We start from the raw sequence: 20,906 nt of genomic DNA, 5'->3' as shown, positions 1-20,906 counted from the left end.
CTACCATGGAAGTCTAATCAGTACCTTTTCCTTCTTCCCTCCACCCCTTCCCCATTATCAAAAGACTAGCAAATTAAATGTACCAAAATCATTTAAGCTGAAAAAAAAATAGTTCTGCTTCTCTCTCTCTCCTACCAATACATGTAATTTTTATGAGTTCAATATAACTTTTATGAGGGATGGGGAACTTGTGGCCTTGGGGCCTTGTGGCCCTCTGGATCCTCGATTGTGGCCTTTTGACAGAATCCAAATTTTACAGAACAAATCCTTTTAATAAATGGATTGGGAGTGGCTATAATTACTGAGGAAGTCCAATAAAAGTGAGAAAAGAAAAAGAAAAGTGAGAAAATAAAGGGGCTAAGGGCAGAACCATAAGTGACAGTTTCTATTTAATAAATGGACTTGTTCTGTGAAGTTTGGATTTGGCTGGGAGCCTGCCCTTAGGGATCTGGAGGGCTACAGGTTCCCCACCCCACAAGGTCAGGAAAGATATAGAAAAAGAGACACAAGCTACATAGACAGTACACAAAGGCACAGAGGTCTGAGTAGTATTGCTTTTTGAGAAAAATGTCAATAAAAACAAGGGGCTCAAAACAGAGAATAGCAACAGATCAAAGAAACAGGTAGGGTCTAGATCTTCAAGGGCTTTATAAGGTAGAATACAGAGGATAGACTTTGAGAGAAAATGGAGCAAACAGGGCTTCAAGAACCAAAACATTAAATTATCTAAAAAAGATAATCACGGCGTGACAGTAAGGATGGTTAGGTGTATAGAAAACAACAGACGTGAAGAAAATTACTTCAACAGTCCAAGCAAGAATTCAGAGTCTGGAAATAAGTAAGAAGGAATGAAAATGAACATGTCACAAAGGTGGAATCAATAGGACTTGGCCACAAAGTCCTTGGCATGTTAATCTAGGAAGAAGAATGAATACAAGGAAACTGATTTGTTGCTTTGGTGGCTCTACAGATCTTGGACAAATTATTCTCCCAGTTGATTTTAAAGAAGAAAAAGCAGGATTTGCAGAAGTTGTTTTTAGGTCGTTTTCAGCTTGAGCCTCTAGGACAGAAAACAGAAACGCCCAGCGCTTAACTGGACACGCATAACGGGACTCCAGGAGAAACATCTGGCCAGGACTGGAGACTCACTGCCTAATCAATCCTCTGTAGTGTCTGAAGCCTTAGCAGTGGCTGTTACTACTAAGGAAGCCCAAGAAAGGTGGGAAAAGAAAGCAGCCACGGGCAGAATCATGAGTGACACCCACTTTTCAGAGAGGAGAATGACAACAGGACGGATACTAACAAGGAAGCGCTGAGAGATGGACGCGCCTTCAGGACAGGGGCACCGCGAAACCCAAGGGTTCGAGGAGAAGCAAGGCAATCATGTCAAGAGAGCTTCGGTAATGTTGGAAATATTCCACGGGATCCAACCGTGAGGATCCAATTTTGAGGCTAATGAGAATCGTCCGGCAGGACGGAGGTTTTGTGAGGTGTGGACAGACCAAGAGAAGAGACCTCTCTCCTCAGGGTGCGCGTGCCCAACACAAATTCCTTACGGCACCGCACAAGGTATCGTCCCGTTTCCACGCAAATTCCAGCCCTTTGGAAACTCAGTTGTGCATGTCCCCCCTCAGCTTCGAACGCACCCACCTCCCACTCCAGCAAACATCTACTAAGCCCCCCAAAACCTGGACAAGCGGCCTCGCCTCCAAAAGCCTCTCCCTGATGCTCCCCGGGAAAATCAAAGCCCTTCATTTTGTGTTAGCGAAATTTTGTCAGTACCTCACACGGTTTTGTAATTATCTGTTCTGCATCTGGCTCAAACCACACTGGGAGCCAGACCAAAGAGTCAAGGAAAACTGAGCCACGGACGAGATGCGCCCTCACAGGCTGCGCGCGAGACGGCGACAACTACAACTCCCATGAGGCGGCGGGGCTGCGAGACCCACAAGGCCCAGCAGCCTCTGCGAGCCCGAGCCTGTCGCGTAGTAGGCGCTGCGTGAGGCGCGTAAGTGTTCGTGGAAGCGGTGGAGGGGAAGCAGCGTTCCCGGATGGCGGCGTTTGGACAGGAGCCGCAGGCTCCCACGGAGCAGCTGGATGTTGCGCGCGGCCTTGAAAACCTGCCTGTGAGCATGTGGCCCCCAGGGGCCGGGCCCGGGCTCTTCCAGGTAGGGGGCGGGGCGGGGTGGCACGCAGGTCCCCCACGTGGTCATGCTGCTACGTCTGTTACTGCCGCGGTCTCCCAGCTTCTGGAGCAGCGGATTAGGTCTTAACGGCAGGTTTTGGTCTTTGACCTTTCACCTGCCGTGTGACCTTCCCAGGGTTATTACTCTCCCCTATCTGTAGACAGGCAAAACCAGAAGCTTCGTGAGATCGCCTAGAAAGAGCCCTGAAAACCTAGCCTTTTGTCCAAGTTCTGTCCTTACAATTCAGTGAGGCTTCCAAGGCAAATAACTTATCTCTGGTTTCAGATGTCATATATAAGATAAGCCCTGGGACCTTTTAATGAAGCTCAGCCTAGTGTCATGGTTTAAAAACCTAGCCCTTAGACTCCAACTTAGCTCAGGTCTCCCTCCCTAAAGCTGTGAGCTTTTCAGCAAACATAAATTAGCATTGGCTAAGGCTTTAGAGTCCTGCAGTGTACGGTTTAAATAATAGAAATAATAGTACTTCTCTTCCAGATTTCTTGGAGAATTATAAGTAAAATACAATTTCTGGTTCACTGTAAGAACTCAATAAATGTTCACTGCTAGTTCTCAAAGCCCTTTCTACTTTTTCTCATCCATCTGACCTTGGCCTAAAAGTTGCCTAAGGAATGAGGATTAACAAAAAAAGAACAAAAAGACAAGAATTTTGATGTGGAAAGGGCACTGGACCTAAAGGTTGGAGAGCTAAATTCAGGGCTTCTCCATTTCAGCTTCTTCATCTGAAAAATGAGAATCATAATTTTAAAATGTATAGCTTTTGGCCAGGCTCATTGGCTCACGCCTGTAATCCTAGCTCTCTGGGAGGCTGAGGTGGGTGGATTACTTGCGCTCAGGAGTTTGAGAACAGCCTGAACAAGAGTGAGACCCCATCTCTACTTAAAATAGAAAAATTATCCGGGCAGTGGTGCAGGCCTTTAGCACTCATACAGCTAAGGCAGGAGGATCACTTAAACCAAAGAGTTTGAGGTTGCTGTGAGCTCTGATGCCACAGACTCCTCCCAGAGTAACAAGAGTGTGAGACTCTCTCTGAAAAAAAAAAATAAAAATCTATAGTTTTTTTCACATCTTCTATCAGTATTGTACCCTGTCTGCCCTTTATTCTTATACAGTTGTTGTAAGGATCAAATAAGATAATAGATTCAATAGCAGTTTTCAAAGAGTAGAGCAGAATATTAATGTCACAAACTACCTTTGGCAATTTATGGTTAATAATTCTGTTGGCTGGTCCAATATTAAACACTGGTTCCTCAAAGCTTCTTCAAAACCAAGTATTGCTGATTTCCCGGTTAAAAACACTTATGTCCTAGCCACTAGACTAAGTTTTCATTTGTTCCTTCACAGCAGCCTGAGAGAAATAAATATGTAGAGATGTTAAGTAATTTGCCAGTGTTAAGACCAAATTCCGCCACTGAGAGATCACCATACACCCATGCAAAAAACAAAGGAGTGACTTTATTCAAGCATGCTTGGGCCGTAACTCCGGCAGAATTCAGCTCAGAGGGGACGACCCCGAGGTAGAAGTGATGGTAGGTTTTATACTCTTTGGCGTGATGCATTTTGGGTTGCAACAAAATGTGGGGGAAATTTCCGGGGGAAACTGGGACCAAGTTGGGGGGTTGGTCGGCTCAGGGACCGAGGTAACTTAGGAGGTTTAGGATTGGCCGGCTTTATCCAAGACTGACCCTACCTGGAGGCTATGAAAACAAAGGAGTGCATATTGGATTGGCTGGCTCTATCTGGAACTGACCCTGCCTGGAGGCGGTGAGATTGGGGAGGGTGGGCCCTCCCTGGTTGTGGCTAGGGCACCTGGGCCAACTTTCTCCCAGGGGGCAGCCGCTGAGAATCTCTCAGCCCCTAGTGAAAGACCGACTCTGCCCCTCCCTTTCTCACCCTGCTAACTAGCCTTTTTATCTTCTTTCTCTCTTATATTCCCTATGTTTCTCATTGCCCTTAACATCTCTGGGTGGGAGTTAGTTAACATTGTAGTGTTGCAGTCAAAACCCTTTCTTTCCAGCTATTAAAGAGTTACTACAGAGTTTGTTAAAAACTATTTCTTCTGGCTGCAAAAAACCTGTGGTTGCTATGTTACAATCTTGAGATAAGGTTCTTAGGCAGAAGACCCAAGGTCAATTACTCATTTAGAACGAGAGAAAAAAAAAGGGTCTTTTTAAACCTTAGCCTCTTTCCCCCCCCCTCCTCTGCCCCACCACTGGGTTAGGATTCGCCACTGGGCCCTTCAGCCAGAAATATGTAATATTTTAAATATGACATCTGAAATTAATATCTAGATGGGCTGGTGGGTGGCACCAGCACTTTGAGAGGCTGAGGCAGGTGGGTAGTTTCAGGCCAGGAATTTGAGACCAGTTTGGGCAATATTAATAAGACCTTGTATATGCAAAAGAATTTTTTTTAATTTTTAAAGTAACATACATTTTTTTCTTCATTCAACAAATAAGTGCCTATAATGTGCCAGGGAATATGTTAGGCTCAGCCTGAAAGATAAACTGGTGAAGACACACATGAGGATATAGAAAAGTGTAATATATTGAGCTTGAGCCCCAAACGTACATCAGAATATAGAAAACGGTTGCTACCTTTTTTTTTTTAACCTAGAAATGTCTTAACATGGACAAAAAATACCCCTGTTCTAGTCCATTCTCAAAATTAAATTCAACAAATATTTATTGAGAATTAAATGTACGTAAATAGTGGGTTGTGTTGCAAAGAATACAGTGAATAGATAAACACTCCCTGCCCTCAAAGTAGTTTTTCTCTTTTTTTTTTTTGAGACTGTTTCACTCTGTCACCCTGGGTAGAATGCCATGGCATCATGGCTCACTGCAACCTCAAACTCCGAGGCTCAAGCAATCATCTTGCCTCAGCCTCCCAAGTACTGAGACTAGGACCCCCCCACAGTGCTAGTTTTTCTATTTTTAGTAGAGACTGGGTCTCTTTCTTGCTCAGGCTGGTCTCCAATTCCTAAGTTCAAGGGATCTATCTTCCCACCTTAGCCTTCCAAAGTGCTAGGATTACAGGCATGAGCATCCCACCTGGCCCCTCAAAGTGTTAACGACAGAGTCATCTTATGATTAGTTTTAAATAAATATTGGTGCTGTTACACAAAACAATTGTGCATATTACACAAAACAATTTTGTATGAATTCTGTAAACCTGTTTCTAATCTTGAGTCATATTTTTATTTGCCATATCCAAGAACAACATGTAAAACTGTTTTCCTAATGTATTTTTTATATTAACTTACTTCATTTTAAATATTAAATAAACTTATTTAAAACAAATTAAGTTACATAAGTATCTCTTTGAATCATTTTAATCATCACTGTTCACAAAGTCATGTGGTTTGGTGTGCTTGTAATATTTGCAAAATGTATATTAAAATACTCGTCTATTTTTAATAATAGGGAAAGAGGTTATGGGGAAGACTTATGATTGATCATTAGACCTACAGTTGATGGGCATAAATGAAAATTAAAAGATTAAAACTCAGTCCTATATGTAGCTCTGGACAGAGTTCAAGAAAAAGGATGGGGTCTATCCCTTCTTAAAAGAGCTTATAGTCTTTCAACTAGTTTCCTTCCATATATTCATAGATCACAAAACCAGTATTATAAAAGGTCAAAACAGCTTGGTTACTCCAAACCCTATCTTCACAGGAACCAAAGCATGAAAAACTCCAGATGAAAATAACTGTCTTGTTTGCTTTTGGCCACTGTGTGAGAGGCAAAAAGAACGTTCAAATGTTCATCTTAGAAACAAGCATATTATACTGCCATCAGTCTCAAAAGCCAAGTAGAAAATAAATTTGTTTTTTTTTTGTTGAGCTAAAAGTTGGATCTGAAACCAGTTTCAAGCATTATATTTGAGATCTCAACTGGGTCTTGATGAAAATTATCTGGATCACAGTATTCTAATAGCTACTTGGAGCAAAAACAAACCTATGAGGCTTGAGGTCAAATACAGAAATTCTTGTAGCTGGGGTTTCACCACAAACAAAAAAGGAATGAACATTTTCACAACATATCCTTAAAATTGAGAAAATCGGGCCAGATTTTCAGTTTCTGGGACTTTGATATAGAACATGACTCAGTTGAAAGTTATCAAGATCTGCAACCAAGCAATCAAAAAATAGTTCCCTGAGCAGCTATGTTCTGCCTAGACTATGGATAGGAACACCGTCCCCATCACCATGCCATATGCCAAACCTCATGACCATGCCTTTCCTTGAGACATATTTGTTAGACAAGACTTTGACATTTAACAATTAGCTTACATTTTATGCCTTTTGTACTCCAAAATTCATGTTATTAATACTAAGTGCAGGACTAGTTCAGAGAAAACAAATTGCACAAATAGTAGCCAAGGAAATATATTTTCTCTTCAACATGCTGTCTCCTATTTCCATTTTGGCTTTTTGGATGACCCTAGTTTATTAAAATTTTTCTCTTTAAGTTTTCTGTCAAAAATTTTGAAATCTAAAAAAGAAAAACAAAAAAAAAAACACACACTTGAAATCTTTATCCAGTGCATCAGGTATATATTTTCTAGTACATCATTTTGCACTGATCATTTTGCATTTGTTCCTACCTCTTTCATGACCAATTCTGTGCTTTGATATATACCAAGAGAAAGTAAACTGTATGTCGTGACAATGCAACATAAAAAATCACATTCTGCATGTCCTCTGTTAAACTGATTGATTGTTTATAAATCCCAGCACATGCATGTAACAGCCAATAAGGTAATATGTGATGATGAATGAAATAAGTCTGGACTGGATCAGCTATTAGCTTTTCCCCACCCAAAGTGGACACTAATGGAGGATAGGAATGTAATCATGTTGCTTCCTAGACACAGTTTTTGTTTGAATGTGTTTGAAACTAGAAAGTTGAACTCCAGAACCTGTTTTCTTCACCACCTTACTAGATGCTATCTGCATTATTTTATTTTATTTTATTTTTATTGTTAAATCATAGCTGTGTACATTAGTGCAATCGCCTGTACCCATTCTAAGATGCACCATAGATGTGGCCCCACCCATTACCCTCCCTCCACCAAAACCTCCCCCCTCCCTTCCCCTTCCTTGGTCCTTTCCCCATAGTCTTGTGCTATAGTTGGGTTATAGTCTTCATGTGAAAGCTATAATTTAGCTTCATAGTAGGGCCGAGTACATTGGATACTTTTTCTTCCATTCCTGAGATACTTTGCTAAGAAGAATATGTTCCAGCTCCATCCATGTAAACATGAAAGAGGTAAAGTCTCCATCTTTCTTTAAGGCTCCATAGTATTCCATGGTATACATGTACCACAATTTGCTAGTCCATTCGTGGGTCGATGGGCACTTGGGCTTCTTCCATGACTTAGCAATTATGAATTGGGCTGCAATAAACATTCTGGTACAGATGTCTTTGTTATATTGTGACTTTTGGTCTTCTGGATATAGACCTAGTAAAGGAGTTATAGGATCGAATGGCAGGTCTATTTTTAGGTCTCTAAGTATTCTCCAAACATCCTTCCAGAAGGAACGTATTAGTGGGCATTCCCACTAGCAGTCTAAAAGTGTGCCCTTTCCTCCACATCCATGCCAACATTTCTGGTTTGGGGATTTTGTTATGTGGGCTACTCTTACTGGAGTTAGGTGATATCTCAGAGTAGTTTTGATTTGCATTTCTCTGATGATTAAGGATGATGAGCTTTTTTTTCATGTGTTTGTAGATTTTGTGTCGGTCTTCTTTAGAGAAGTTTCTCTTTAAATCCCTTGCCCACCCTGAAATGGGGTCACGTGTTCTTTTCTTGCTAATAAATTTGAGTTCTCTGTGGATTCTGGTTATTAGACCTTTATCGGAGGTATAACCTGCAAATATTTTCTCCCATTCTGAGGGCTGTCTGCTTGCTTTACTCACTATGTTCTTGGCTGTGCAGAAGCTTTTTAGTTTGATCAGGTCCCAGTAGTGTATTTTTGATACTGCTTCAATTGCCTGGGGAGTCCTCCTCATAAAATATTCACCCAGGCCGATTCCTTCAAGAGTTTTCCCTGCACTTTCTTCAAGTATTTTTATAGTTTCATGTCTTAAGTTTAAATCTTTTATCCAGTGAGAGTCTATCTTAGTTAATGGTGAAAGGTGTGGGTCCAGTTTCAATCTTCTACACGTTGCCAGCCAGTTTACCCAGCACCATTTGTTAAATAGGGAATCTTTTCCCCACTGAATGTTTTTAATTGGCTTGTCAAAGATCAAATAATGGTAAATAGCTTGATCCATCTCTTGGTTCTCTATTCTGTTCCAGACATCTACTTCTCTGCTTTTGTGCCAGTACCATGCTGTTTTGATCACTATGGATTTATAGTACAGTCTCAGGTCTGGTAGCGTGATTCCTCCTGCTTTGTTTTTATTGCTCAGTAATGTTTTGGCTATTCGAGGTTTTTTCTGATTCCATATAAAACAAAGTATTATTTTTTCAAGATCGTTAAAGTATGACAATGGAGCTTTAATAGGAATTGCATTAAAATTATATATTGCTTTGGGAAGTGTGGACATTTTAACAATGTTGATTCTTCCCAGCCATGAGCATGGTATGTTTTTCTATCTGTTAACATCTTCGGCTATTTCTTTTCTTAAAGTTTCATAGTTCTCTTTGTAGAGATCTTTCACGACCTTTGTTAGGTATACTTCCAAATATTTCATCTTCTTTGACACTACTGTGAAAGGAATAGAGTCCTTGACTGTTTGTTCGGCTTGCTTATTGTTGGTAAATATAAAGGCTACAGATTTATGGGTGTTGATTTTGTAGCCTGAGACATTGCTGTATTCTTTGATCACTTCTAAAAGTTTTGTAGTAGAATCCCTAGTGTTTTCCAGATATACGATCATATCATATGCAAAGAGTGAAAGTTTGATCTCTTCTGACCCTATGTGGATACCCTTGATCGCCTTTTCTTCCCTAATTGCAATGGCTAAAACTTCCATTACAATGTTAAAGAGCAATGGAGACAATGGGCAACCTTGCCTGGTTCTGATCTAAGTGGAAATGATTTCAATTTAACTCCATTCAATACGATATTGGCTGTGGGTTTGCTGTAGATGGCCTCAATTAGTTTAAGAAATGTCCCTTCTATACCAATTTTCTTAAGTGCTCTGATCATGAAGGGATGCTGGATATTATCAAAAGCTTTTTCTGCATCAATTGAAAGAATCATATGGTCTTTATTTTTAAGTTTGTTTATGTGTTGAATTACATTTATAGATTTACGTATATTGAACCAGCCTTGAGACCCTGGGATAAATCCAACTTGGTCATGGTGTATAATTTTTTTGCTGTGTTGTTGGATTCTGTTTGTTAGGATCTTATTGAGTATTTTAGCATCTATATTCATTAATGATATTGGTCTATAATTTTCTTTTCTTGTTGGGTCTTTCCCTGGTTTGGGGATCAAGGAGATGTTTGCTTCATAGAATGTGCTGGGTAATATTCCTTCTTTTTCTATATTTTGGAAGAGGTTTAGTAGTATAGGTACTAGTTCTTCTTTAAATGTTTGGTAGAATTCTGACGTAAAGCCATCTGGTCCTGGGCTTTTCTTTTTAGGGAGATTTTGTATAGTTGATACTATTTCAGAACTTGATCTAGGCCTGTTCAACATTTCCACTTCGTTCTGGCTAAGTCTTGGTAGGTGGCGTGCTTCCAGGTATTGGTCGATTTCTTTCAGATTTTCATATTTGTGAGAGTAGAGTTTCTTGTAGTATTCGTTAAGGATTTTTTGAATTTCTGAGGGGTCTGTTGTTATTTCATCATTACCATTTCTGATTGATGAAATTAGATATTTTACTCTTTTTTTCCTGGTTAGGTTGGCCAAAGGTTTATCTATTTTATTGATCTTTTCAAAAAACCAGCTTTTGGATTTATTCATCTGTTGTATAATTCTTTTGTTTTCAATTTCATTTAATTCTGCTCTGATTTTGGTTATTTCTTTTCTCCTGCTGCATTTGGGGTTGAAGTGTTCTTCTTTCTCCAGTTGCTTGAGATGTCCTGTTAAGTTATTGCCTTCTTGAGGAAGGCTTACAATGCTATAAATTTCCCTCTTAGGACTGCCTTTGCAATATCCCAGAGGTTCTGGTAATTCATGTCTTGATTGTTGTTTTGTTCCAAAAATATGGTGATTTCCTTCTTACTCTCGTCTATAACCCATGTATCCTTCAGCATAAGGTTGTTTAGCTTCCATGTTTTTCTATGGGTATGCAGGTTCCTGTTGTTATTTAGTTCAACTTTTATTCCATGATGGTCTGAGAAGATGCAAGGAATAATTTTAAATAATTTTTTTAAATTTGCTGAGGTTAGATTTGTGGCCTAGGATGTGTTCGATTTTGGAGTATGTTCCATGGGCTGATGAGAAGAATGTGTATTCAGTTTTTTTGGGATGAAATGTTCTGTAGATGTCTGTTAAGTCCAGATGTTGAATGGTTGAGTTTAAATCTAAAATTTCTTTGCTTAGCTTCTTTTAGGAGGATCTATCCAGGACTGCTAAAGGGGTGTTAATCTCCAGCTACTATGGAAGTGAAGGAAATCGAGTTGATCGTGTTTGTTAGAGTTTCTCTTATAAATTGAGGTGAGTTGTGGTTGGGTGCATAAATATTAATAATTGAGATCTCATCATATTGAGTATTACCTTTAACAGATATGAAGTGTCCATCCTTATCCTTAATTATTTTGGTTGGTTTAAAGCCTATTGCATCTGTGAACAGGATTGCAATGCTTGCTTTTTTCTGCTTTCCATTTGCCTGGAATATAGATGACCGTCCCTTTACTTTGAGTCTATATCTGTCTTTTAATGTAAGATGCGATTCTTGGATGCAGCAGATATCTGGCTTGAGTTTTTGTATCCAGTCCGCCAACCTATGCCTCTTTAGAGGACAATTTAAACCATTCACATTAATTGAGAATATTGATAAGTCTTTCGAGAGACCGATGAACATTTTTAATCCTTTTGCGACTGTGGATGTTGGAATTTGATCAAAAATTTTTTGGGTGGGTTTACTTTTGTGGTGGAGAATTACGCTGGTCTTTATGGAGGATAGGTCTAAGAATGTCCTGGAGAGCTGGTTTAGTTGTGGCAAATTTCTTCAACATGTGAATATCGTTGAAGTATTTAATTTCTCCATCATAAATGAAGCTCAGTTTAGTTGGGTACAGGATCCTGGGTTGAAAGTTATTTTGTTTTAGGAGATTAAAAGTCTATGACCATCCTCTTCTAGCTTGAAAGGTTTCAGCAGAGAGATCTGCAGTTCTGATATTCTTCCCCTTGTAGGTAATGGTTTTCTTTCATCTGGCAGCTTTCAGAATTTACTCCTTCATATTAACTTTAGTGAAATTGATTATGATGTGTCTGGGGGATGTCTTATTTGGGTTGAGTCGTGCTGCAGTTCTGAAACTGTCTGCTATCTGAATTTCGGAATCTCTTGGCATGTCTGGAAAGTTCTCCTTCATAATCTCATGGAGAAGAGACTCTGTGCCTTGTGAAGCCACTTCGTCACTTTCGGGGATCCCTATAAGACGAATATTGGTTTTCTTCAAATTATCCGAGAGCTCTCTGAGAGAGTGGTCTGTTTTTGCTCTCCATTTCTCTTCTTCTTTGAGGGTTTGTGAGCATTCGAAAGCTTTGTCTTCAATGTCAGAAATCCTTTCTTCTGCTTGCTCCATTCTGTTACTGAGGGATTCTACTGTGTTTGTCAGATCTTTGAGGGATGCAACTTCTTGTCTCAATGTGTCGAAATCTTTGGTCATTTGGTCTTTGAATCCGTTGAATTCTTGAGATAACTTTTGGAATTCTAATTCGATCTTATTTGCTATCCAGATCCTGACTTCAATTTCTGACATCTCAGCTATTTGTTTGTGCACAGGGTCTTGTGCTCTTTCTGCCCCATTGATCCTTGGGGGAGTTGATCTACTCTGATTATTCATATTGCCAGAGTTTATCTGTTGATTTCACCTCATGATTGTTTTTCACCGTTGCCTCTGGCTGTCCTCAGAGTTGAGGAGGTGTCGCTCCAAGATTAGACCCCAGCGGGATCACTGTATTGTTGCTGGATCTTTGTAGGGAGTGACCCTGTGTAGTTCCTCTGGGGATGCTCTAGCTAGGGAGTTCTGGTTGTGGAAGCAGCTCCGGTTTGTGACACACCCGGATCCAGCAACAGGGCTAGGGGTGGTGGCACGGTTCTGGGTGTGCCAGGCTCCTAGTGACTTTGGCACAGAGAGCCCAAGGCTCCAGCAGTCTCTGGCTAGGAGAACAGCTCTGCGCAGAGGCAGGGAGGGCTCCAAAGGGCACGCAGCTACCAGAGTCCCTGTCCAGATGAACAGGCTAGTGTGGAAGCTGGGAGGACACAGAAGGGAGGACGCAGGGTTGCGTGGCTCCTGCAGTTCCTGGTCAGGGAATGTGGAGGACCGGTTGGTTCAGGTTACCCGTTGGGGGTCGGGGGTCGCTGCACAGCTCTAATGGAGGTCTGGGCAGCACCAAGCCCAGGAGTTTGAGGTTGCTATGAGCTGTGACATCACCGCACTATACCCAGGGCAACAGCCCAAGGCTCCAGTGTGCCAAAACCATCTCATTCTGCCCCTAAGGATTAAGGCTGTAAGGCAGCTCAGTCCCTGCCTTTAGGCTGCTCAGTCAGTACGTTACTTTGACCTGCCCAATCCTTGCTGTGCGACCCTGAGGGCGGAGCTTGCTGGGGCAGTTCTTTCACAATGGCTTTCTGCGCCCAGCTCAGTGGCTCAGTCTGGGGCCCCAGGCAATGCCCAAAGTTCTCCACACTCCTGCTCAAGCTCTCCCCAAGGCATTTCAACTGAGTGCCAAGTCCAAGAACACCGGAACAGTTCACAGGCAAGGCCTTTCTGGTTTGCAGTCTCACTGCTGCTTGTACTTAACGGTTGCCGGCATGATTAGGTCGATCGAACACATGCAACCACTTGCCAGTTTTCCACTGTTTTTGTCCTCCTCTTGGGGTCCAGAAGTCCCTTGCTGGCTCCCTGTATCCTCAAAGGTATGATTATAGGCAGATCCCACCAGCTAGAGATGCCTGGAGTCTTGTCTCCCCAGCTATCTGCATTATTCTTATGGAACACTTATAAGCAAGCCACTAGAATAAGTTTTCATTTAGTCCTTCACAGCAGCCTGAGAGAAGTAAATATGTAGAGATGTTAAGTAATTTGCCAGAAATAGGTAATATTTTAAATATGGCATCTAAAATTAATATCGAGCCAGGCTGGTGGATTGTACCCGCACTTTGAGAGGCTGAGGCAGGTGGGTAGTTTCAGAACAGGAGTTTGAGACCAGTTTGGGCAACATAATGAGACCTTGTTTGTACCAAGGAATTTTTCTTAATTATTAAAGTAACATCTAAAAGGATTGAAAGAAGCTAGTATTTTTAAAATGTAAAGTTCCTGGCATTGAGTATGGTGGTGTTTCCTTTACATTTCATGATAACCATCTCAAAAATGGATATTATCTATTCATCACAGTTACCCAAAACTTAGCAATTTACTTGCCCAAAGTCACAGTGCTAAAAGGAACCTGACATGTATGTGTCTACTTTGGGCTTTCCATGTCCTGCACTAAGAAGGTTTCCACTGTGTGGCCAGAGTTCAGACCACAGTCAGAATTTTTTTGTCTGGGCTCCTAAACACTTTGCTCCAGTCTCACCTCCCAGTTAGAGACATCATTGTTTAGTAGCCATTTGCATGTTTGACTAAATTTTCCAACCATATTCTGGAGAATTCTGGAACCATTCTCAGCTTGTACCCGTGGTATACAGTCAGGACTCATTTTTTAGGAAGAAACACAACACAAACTGGCCCACGGAAACAGGGAAGGAATTGCCTCATGTCAAAAAAATCAGAAAGTGATAACTGTAGCCATGCCTGGACCAAGAACTCTGAAAGTATCAGATATTTCTTCTCAAGGCCTTTCCCCTTCTCACCATGGCTCCCATTTTATGGTTGGCTATACACTCCGTAGGCCTTATCTATTGAGTATTGGCTATGCCAGGTGAACACTCTATGGTTTAGCAACTCTAGTGGAAAAAGAATGTCTCTTTTCCTAATTGTTTCCATAGAAGTCCCAGAATTACAGTTCATTGGTCTGTCTTAGGTCATGTACCCATTCATAAACCCAACGCAGTTGAAAAGAGTGAATGATACTCTGTTTAGCCAGGTCTAGGTCCCTACCTAACTGGGACCCACATCCAAACCACTGAGATAAGAGTGGGAAGGTTCCCCTGGAAAGAGTTGAGGTGCTGTTATTAGAAGAAAGGAATAGATGCTGGAAAGGTAAAAACATGTCTGCTATGGCTGCATCCTCCAAGCTTTGATCTCTCCTTGGTTTAGCGTAGACACAAGCCTGAGGGAAACAACCATTTTTGGATCAGCTTGGTCCAGGACTGTGTGCCAGAAAGTAGGGTACAGACTATGGAAAGAGGGTTACAAATTGGGAAGGTTTAGATTTATGCTCAGGTCAGTTGACTCCCAATTTGTAACCCACTGTCCATTAGCTGCTAAGAACAGTCATGTCATTTAACAATGTGGATATAGTGTAAAAAATGCTTTTGGGTGGCGCCTGTGGCCCATATGTTGGTGGTGGCAGGTTCAAACCCAGTCCCGGCCAAAAACTGCAAAAAAAAAAAAAAAAAAGCCACATTGGTTGATTACATAATTGTGTGAACTTTGTAGAGGGCACTTACACAAATCTAGACGTATACGCCTACTACACACCTAAGCTGTATGGTATGGCTTATTTCTCCTAGGCTACAAGCCCATATACAGCATGTTACTACAGGCAATTACAACACAATGGTAAGTATTTACATATCTAAATTTGGAAAATGTACAGTAAAAATATAATCCTATGGACCACTGCTATATGCCATTCAATTGTTGACCAAAATGTCATCATGTATTCAAAATTTAACAGTTGGCCTGGCATATAAACATTTTCATAAAATGTCAGGGGAATAATGTCAGATTATTTCTGAAAAGAGTAAACAGCTTTTCAATATTAGATACTTGAAAAGATGGATAATTCAATAATCATAAATTAGGCCAACATTTAAAGACCAATAACCTTTTCAAAAGATTATTCTTGAGTATAGTCATTTTTTTGAAGACAGATAAAATATCTTTCTGGAATGGTATTTTATTGACTTTTTATGGAGAAGACAATGGAGATACAAAATAAAAGGACTTGCGATGATTATTGGTATCAGAGTCGATGATTACAATCCGTGGGATACATCTTGTTTACAAAGACCCATGGATTATAATCATGAGGTACATGATTGTAATCATGTACACTCAAGGGTACATGATTACAATCCATGGGTCTTTGTAAACAAGATGTTTACAATCATGATTATAATCATGAGGTACATGATAAATAAGATGTATATCTAGAAACCTCTTATCCTTTGGAAGGTATCTGCAGCTCATTTGGAATTAACTATTATTTGTACTCTTAGTCCCTCAATGGTCTTAAGTTTTAAAAATATATCACTATCTTCTCCAAATTTTTTTGAACTTATAAGTAAAACTAAGCAAATAAAACTATTCTTTAAGAAGGAATAATATGCTCTCCTGGTTAGAAGACAGCAGTAAGTCAGAATTGATTTTAAAAGTCTGGATATGTATGTCAAAAACAAATCACTTTCATGCTTTATATAGTACATTATAATGCACCTTTGAGAACAAAACAGTTCAAAAGAGTTCTTCATGAAAAGTTTAACAAAGAAGGTATTTGGTAGGATCTCACCTAATGTACACAACGCAAAGATACATTTCAAAACAACTAAAAGTATATTATAAATGTCTTACCACAAAAAATAAGTAAGGTAATGTTATGTTAATCAGTTTGATTTAAGCATTCTACATTGTATGTTAAATCATCACACTATACTCCATAAATGTATACAGTTATAATTTAATAAAAATTAAAAAAATATTTTTAAAGAAAAGCTTAAAGATAGTAAAATCTTCATTTTATAAGTCTTAAAATGTCTTCTTAAAATGTCTCAGTAATCATTTACATTTCAACAGTGAATCTTTAAGCAGCTGGGAGTAGATTCTGTATAAGACAGTAGTCATTGACTTTGACTGATAGGGCATCTTTTTCTAAGTCATCCTTTATCCCTTTAGGACATCCTGCTATACTAAAGCTGTAAGAAACAACACAAACAGAAGCTATTTCCCCTCTCTACCCCCAAATGACTCTTTAAGGAGAATGTTGGCCTTCCCCCAGAGATACTCCCACTCATCATCCTCCACATCTTTCACAAGAAGATGTCAATCCTTCCCAGCTCAGTGTTTTTAAAGTATAGGGTTTTGCACTTAACTCAGGCTCCACCTGAGGCCTCCCCAGGGAGTATGACTACGTGCTGTTCAATACCTTTCTAAAGCTTGGCCTGGAGACATAATATTAATGGAGGATTGAATGACAGACATGCAGTACGAACATTCCTGTATCTCTAATGAAATGCCATTCAACTGGTGCCCTGCAGAACTGTCCTTACCTAGCTGTGCTGTGGGAGCATGCCAGCACCTTTATTGAGGGCCAGAATAAAAAACAGGCCATGTAGCTGCTTCTTGGAGAAAATGGTCTAGAAAGACACATTGGTGAAATTTCTCTGTGGTCTTGACCACTGAAAAAAGTCAATGCTTTTTCTGAACATTGAGATTGTTCCCTACAGACAATGCAAGGCGCACCTCTATATATCATCCCTCTCTGAAGTGGCTGCTCTTGGGCAGAGCTGAATGTCCAGTCTGCTTCTACTACACACTTTAAGCTCACTGGCCTAGTTTGCTTCTATCTTCCCCTTTGCCAGTCTGACCCTATTTATTTATCTTACCTGTTTGTAAGTCTCATAAGCCCTTTTTGGAACAAGGCAGGTATAAATAAATGGTTCCATATAAGCAAGAATTATTCTATACATAAAGAAATCTTATGGGCTCCCAAGAGATATTTTAATCTTCAGGGTTTGAAAATATATACTTCATGATGCCAGTAAGGATAGAATCAGAGATTGGGCTTCACCTAGAGATTAACTACATAGAGATTTTAGATTTAGGATTGTCATCTTTTTCTACAACATCTTATAAATTGTAATTTTTTAAAAATAGACTGAGAAATACTTTTCATATTATCCCTTTTTCATTTAATAATGGGATTTATTTACCTGTATAATGATATATCCATAATACATTAAATACCTGCTATTTAAATAATTTAAATACCTACTATTTAACAACCATTTTTTGGAATTCCACCTGCAGTTGGTTTATTATCATTTATAATTTTCTTATCCCCCCAAAAATCTGAAGTAATTGATAATAAAAATACATATTTGTATATGTATTATCAAATAAAGATAGAGATCAAAACATGAAATTCAAACATGAAATTCAGCAGTTTCCTGACATCCAAAGTTAAGAGGGAAACAAAATAAGCTATAAAACTTTTAATTTCTGATAGAAAAAGCAATACATTTTTCCTATTATCCTTATAACTTAAAATAAAACCACAAATTTTTAAATCTAAAAATTAATCATTTTTTTAATTGGAGCACTGTCTTTTTAGACAGTTTTTTATTGTGTTTTGTTTTGTCCTATTTTTATATATGTTGGAGTGTGCCAGCCAAAAGCTGCTTGAAATATATACAAATTATATGGTATGCCATCTGACTTACAGTATTTGTATTTTTTACAGTATACACCTGATCATGTGGTTGGACCCGGAGCAGATACTGATCCCACTCAAATAACCTTTCCTGGATGCATTTGTGTCAAAACTCCCTGCCTCCCTGGCACTTGCTCTTGTCTCCGGTATGAAGAAAATTACGATGATAATTCATGCCTTAGAGATACCGGATTGGAAGCAAAGTATGCCAAGCCCGTTTTTGAATGCAATACCCTATGCCATTGTGGTGACCACTGCAGAAACAGAGTGGTTCAGAGGGGTCTACAGTTCCACCTCCAGGTGTTCAAGACAGACAAAAAAGGCTGGGGACTTCGTACCTTGGAGTTTATACCAAAAGGAAGGTTTGTCTGTGAATATGCTGGTGAGATTTTAGGACTCTCTGAAGTACAAAGAAGAATTCACTTACAAACGATACATGACTCAAACTACATAATAGCCATCAGGGAACATGTTTATAATGGGCAGGTAATGGAAACATTTGTTGACCCTACCTATTTAGGAAATATTGGAAGATTCCTTAATCATTCTTGTGACCCAAATCTATTGATGATTCCTGTCCGAATTGACTCAATGGTACCTAAGCTGGCACTTTTTGCAGCCAAAGACATTTTGCCAGAAGAGGAACTCTCTTATGACTATTCAGGAAGATTTCTTAATCTAATGGACAGTGAAGACAGAGAAAAGCTAGATAATGGAAAACTAAGAAAACCTTGTTACTGTGGTGCCAGATTCTGTACTACTTTCCTGCCTTATGACAGTTCACTGTACTGTCCCTTAGAAAAGCCAAACATGAATTAGGAAGGAAACTGCCCATCACTAAGAGAGGACAGTGAGGGTAATGAGACAACTAAGCACATATATGGCTCAACCCCCTTGTATTCCTGCTTTTCAAGCAACTTAACCCTTAAGGAAGTCTGCTCTGTGGCATGCAGGTTGCCCCTCTTTATAAGCAAAGTTAGTGGTTGTCTAGCTTTGTCTCTGCTTGGTTGCATAAGTTTAACTTAGTGATGTGGCAGAAGCTACCAGTTGTCCATCAATATATAATTTTCAATTTAACTTGGTACATGACTACCCAGAATACTCACTTCTCTGCCTAGATATGGCTGAGTGACTTTGTTCCAGCTAATGGAATACAAGCAAAATGATGTGTCTTTAAATGGAGATATCCTGCCCTTTTCCTCCTCTTTCTTACTTTTGGCTGGAATGTATACATTATGACAAGAGCTGGAATAGCCATCCCAGACCCCAGGATGACCCTAGGAAAGGAAGCCATGCTTAACAAATCAACAAGATAGAAAGGAGTCTTAAGTGTCTGGTACTATAGAATATTTCAGCCATCCTGACCTGATACATCTGGACTTTTTGATGAGAAAGTCTTTCCATTGTTTAAGTCACTGTTATTGTGAGCTATCTAGCACCCAAACTGAACCTAATTACAGTGATCCAAGAAAAACCATTGTGTCTACATACCTAAGCCCTGCTTTCCAACCAATTTCATATGTAATAAAGCTGATATTTTGATTTCTGTCTGACTCTCCTGTATCTTATTTCTCATTTGTTTCTAAGCACAGATGAAGGAAAAAGGCATGACTAATTACCGCCTGCTAAAACTCTAATAATTACCACCAATAGAGAAAAAATATAAACAAGAAAATGATTTCTGTGTTATAATCAAAAGTACAAAAAGGAAACGCTTGTGAAATTTTTCGTTATATACTTGGCTATATTCCAAAACTTGTGAAGTTAGGTGTCAAAACTTCAAGCAGGCTCACTTCCTCATGTATTAATAACAAAATAACTGGCAACAACACAGGAGGAGATAGAAGTTTTATAATCTCATTTAAACTTCTAGTCAGCAAACATCTCTACCTTCCTTAAAGCAAAGATTTTGTAAAAGTATAGTTACTACTCAGGAGTATTAGACATTTGAAAGCTAAAGTTATCTGTGCCCCTATAATATTATTAAATAATTGCTTCTCTAGTACAATTTAATCCTACCACTATGAACGCCTGCACTTTAAAAGTTATAAGTTACAAGGATTCATATTTTATGTAACACTCCATGTGACGTATGTTAGTTGTACACTTTGAATAAGCGAAATGTGTAGTATGTGCATTATATCTCAAAGCTGGGTTTTTAAAAGTATGTTAGGGTTTATATGTTAATATAAGTCAAAAATGGTGCCCTGTAAATTAAATACTCTGGAATGCACGTAAACTAAAAGTGTGATGTCAAACATTTTCCTCCATACTGATCATTTCTTCCTTTCAGCTTTCATCTGTTACTTTGATTTATCTGAAGCAGTCGTGCTTATTATAGGCAGCTTATGATCCTCACTCCAAAATGGCATTTATCCTCTTCACAAGCTCTCCTGATAACTGAGCTACTTCAGAAGTAATAAGGAAATGGCCAGAAGCAGAAGGAAAATGATTGGCTCACTGTTTGATTTTTACAGATCCCTTTTTGTACTTCCTTTTGCCTTTCTCTATTGAATATCAGATGCCACAGAGGACAATCTTCTGTTCAGAGACATGAACATAGCAGCACTCTCCATCTTGGTACCTCTGCCAGAGAAAAGAACTGACTAAATATGGACCTTGGAATCTTTTGTCCTCAGCCATTAGTTTATTCTTAAATAGCACAGTCTTAGAAATCATATTCCTAAGCTAAGAGTCAAAGATAAGATCCTATTTCAAGGTTTTTCTTTTATTTCCTCCAAGTTTCTCTAACTATCACATTAACTGTGATAATGTCTTATTCTTAAGAATGTTGACACTGGCTCGGCACCCATAGCTCAGTGAGTAGGGCGCCAGCCGCATACACTGAAGCTAGTGGCTTTGAGCATGGCCTGGGCCTGCTGAACAACAATGACAACTGCAACCCAAAAATAGCTGGGCATTGTGGCAGGCACCTGTAGTCCCAGCTACTCAGGAGGTTAAGGCAAGAGAATCGT

The 20,906-nt window shown here is 39.5% G+C and overlaps 1 protein-coding gene across 2 annotated transcripts; it reads left to right on the top strand.

Annotated features, from left to right (window-relative positions):
- The first annotated feature begins 1,981 nt into the window (after positions 1-1,981).
- LOC128591710 (histone-lysine N-methyltransferase SETMAR) lies at positions 1,982-19,176 on the top strand. Of its 2 annotated transcripts, none has more exons than XM_053599390.1 (2): positions 1,982-2,168; positions 17,962-19,176. In XM_053599390.1, the coding sequence occupies exons 1-2, from the start codon at positions 2,052-2,054 to the stop codon at positions 18,748-18,750; spliced, it is 906 nt and encodes a 301-aa protein (XP_053455365.1). In that variant the 5' UTR covers positions 1,982-2,051; the 3' UTR covers positions 18,751-19,176. The 2 variants fall into 2 exon arrangements, with proteins under 2 accessions (XP_053455365.1, XP_053455366.1); XM_053599391.1 differs by having other exon boundaries at positions 1,984-2,126.
- Positions 19,177-20,906: the final 1,730 nt, after the last annotated feature.

The sequence above is a fragment of the Nycticebus coucang genome, chromosome 8 (assembly GCF_027406575.1).
Source record: "Nycticebus coucang isolate mNycCou1 chromosome 8, mNycCou1.pri, whole genome shotgun sequence".
Classification (NCBI taxonomy): domain Eukaryota; kingdom Metazoa; phylum Chordata; class Mammalia; order Primates; family Lorisidae; genus Nycticebus; species Nycticebus coucang.
This window is presented reverse-complemented; position numbering and strand designations above follow the sequence as displayed.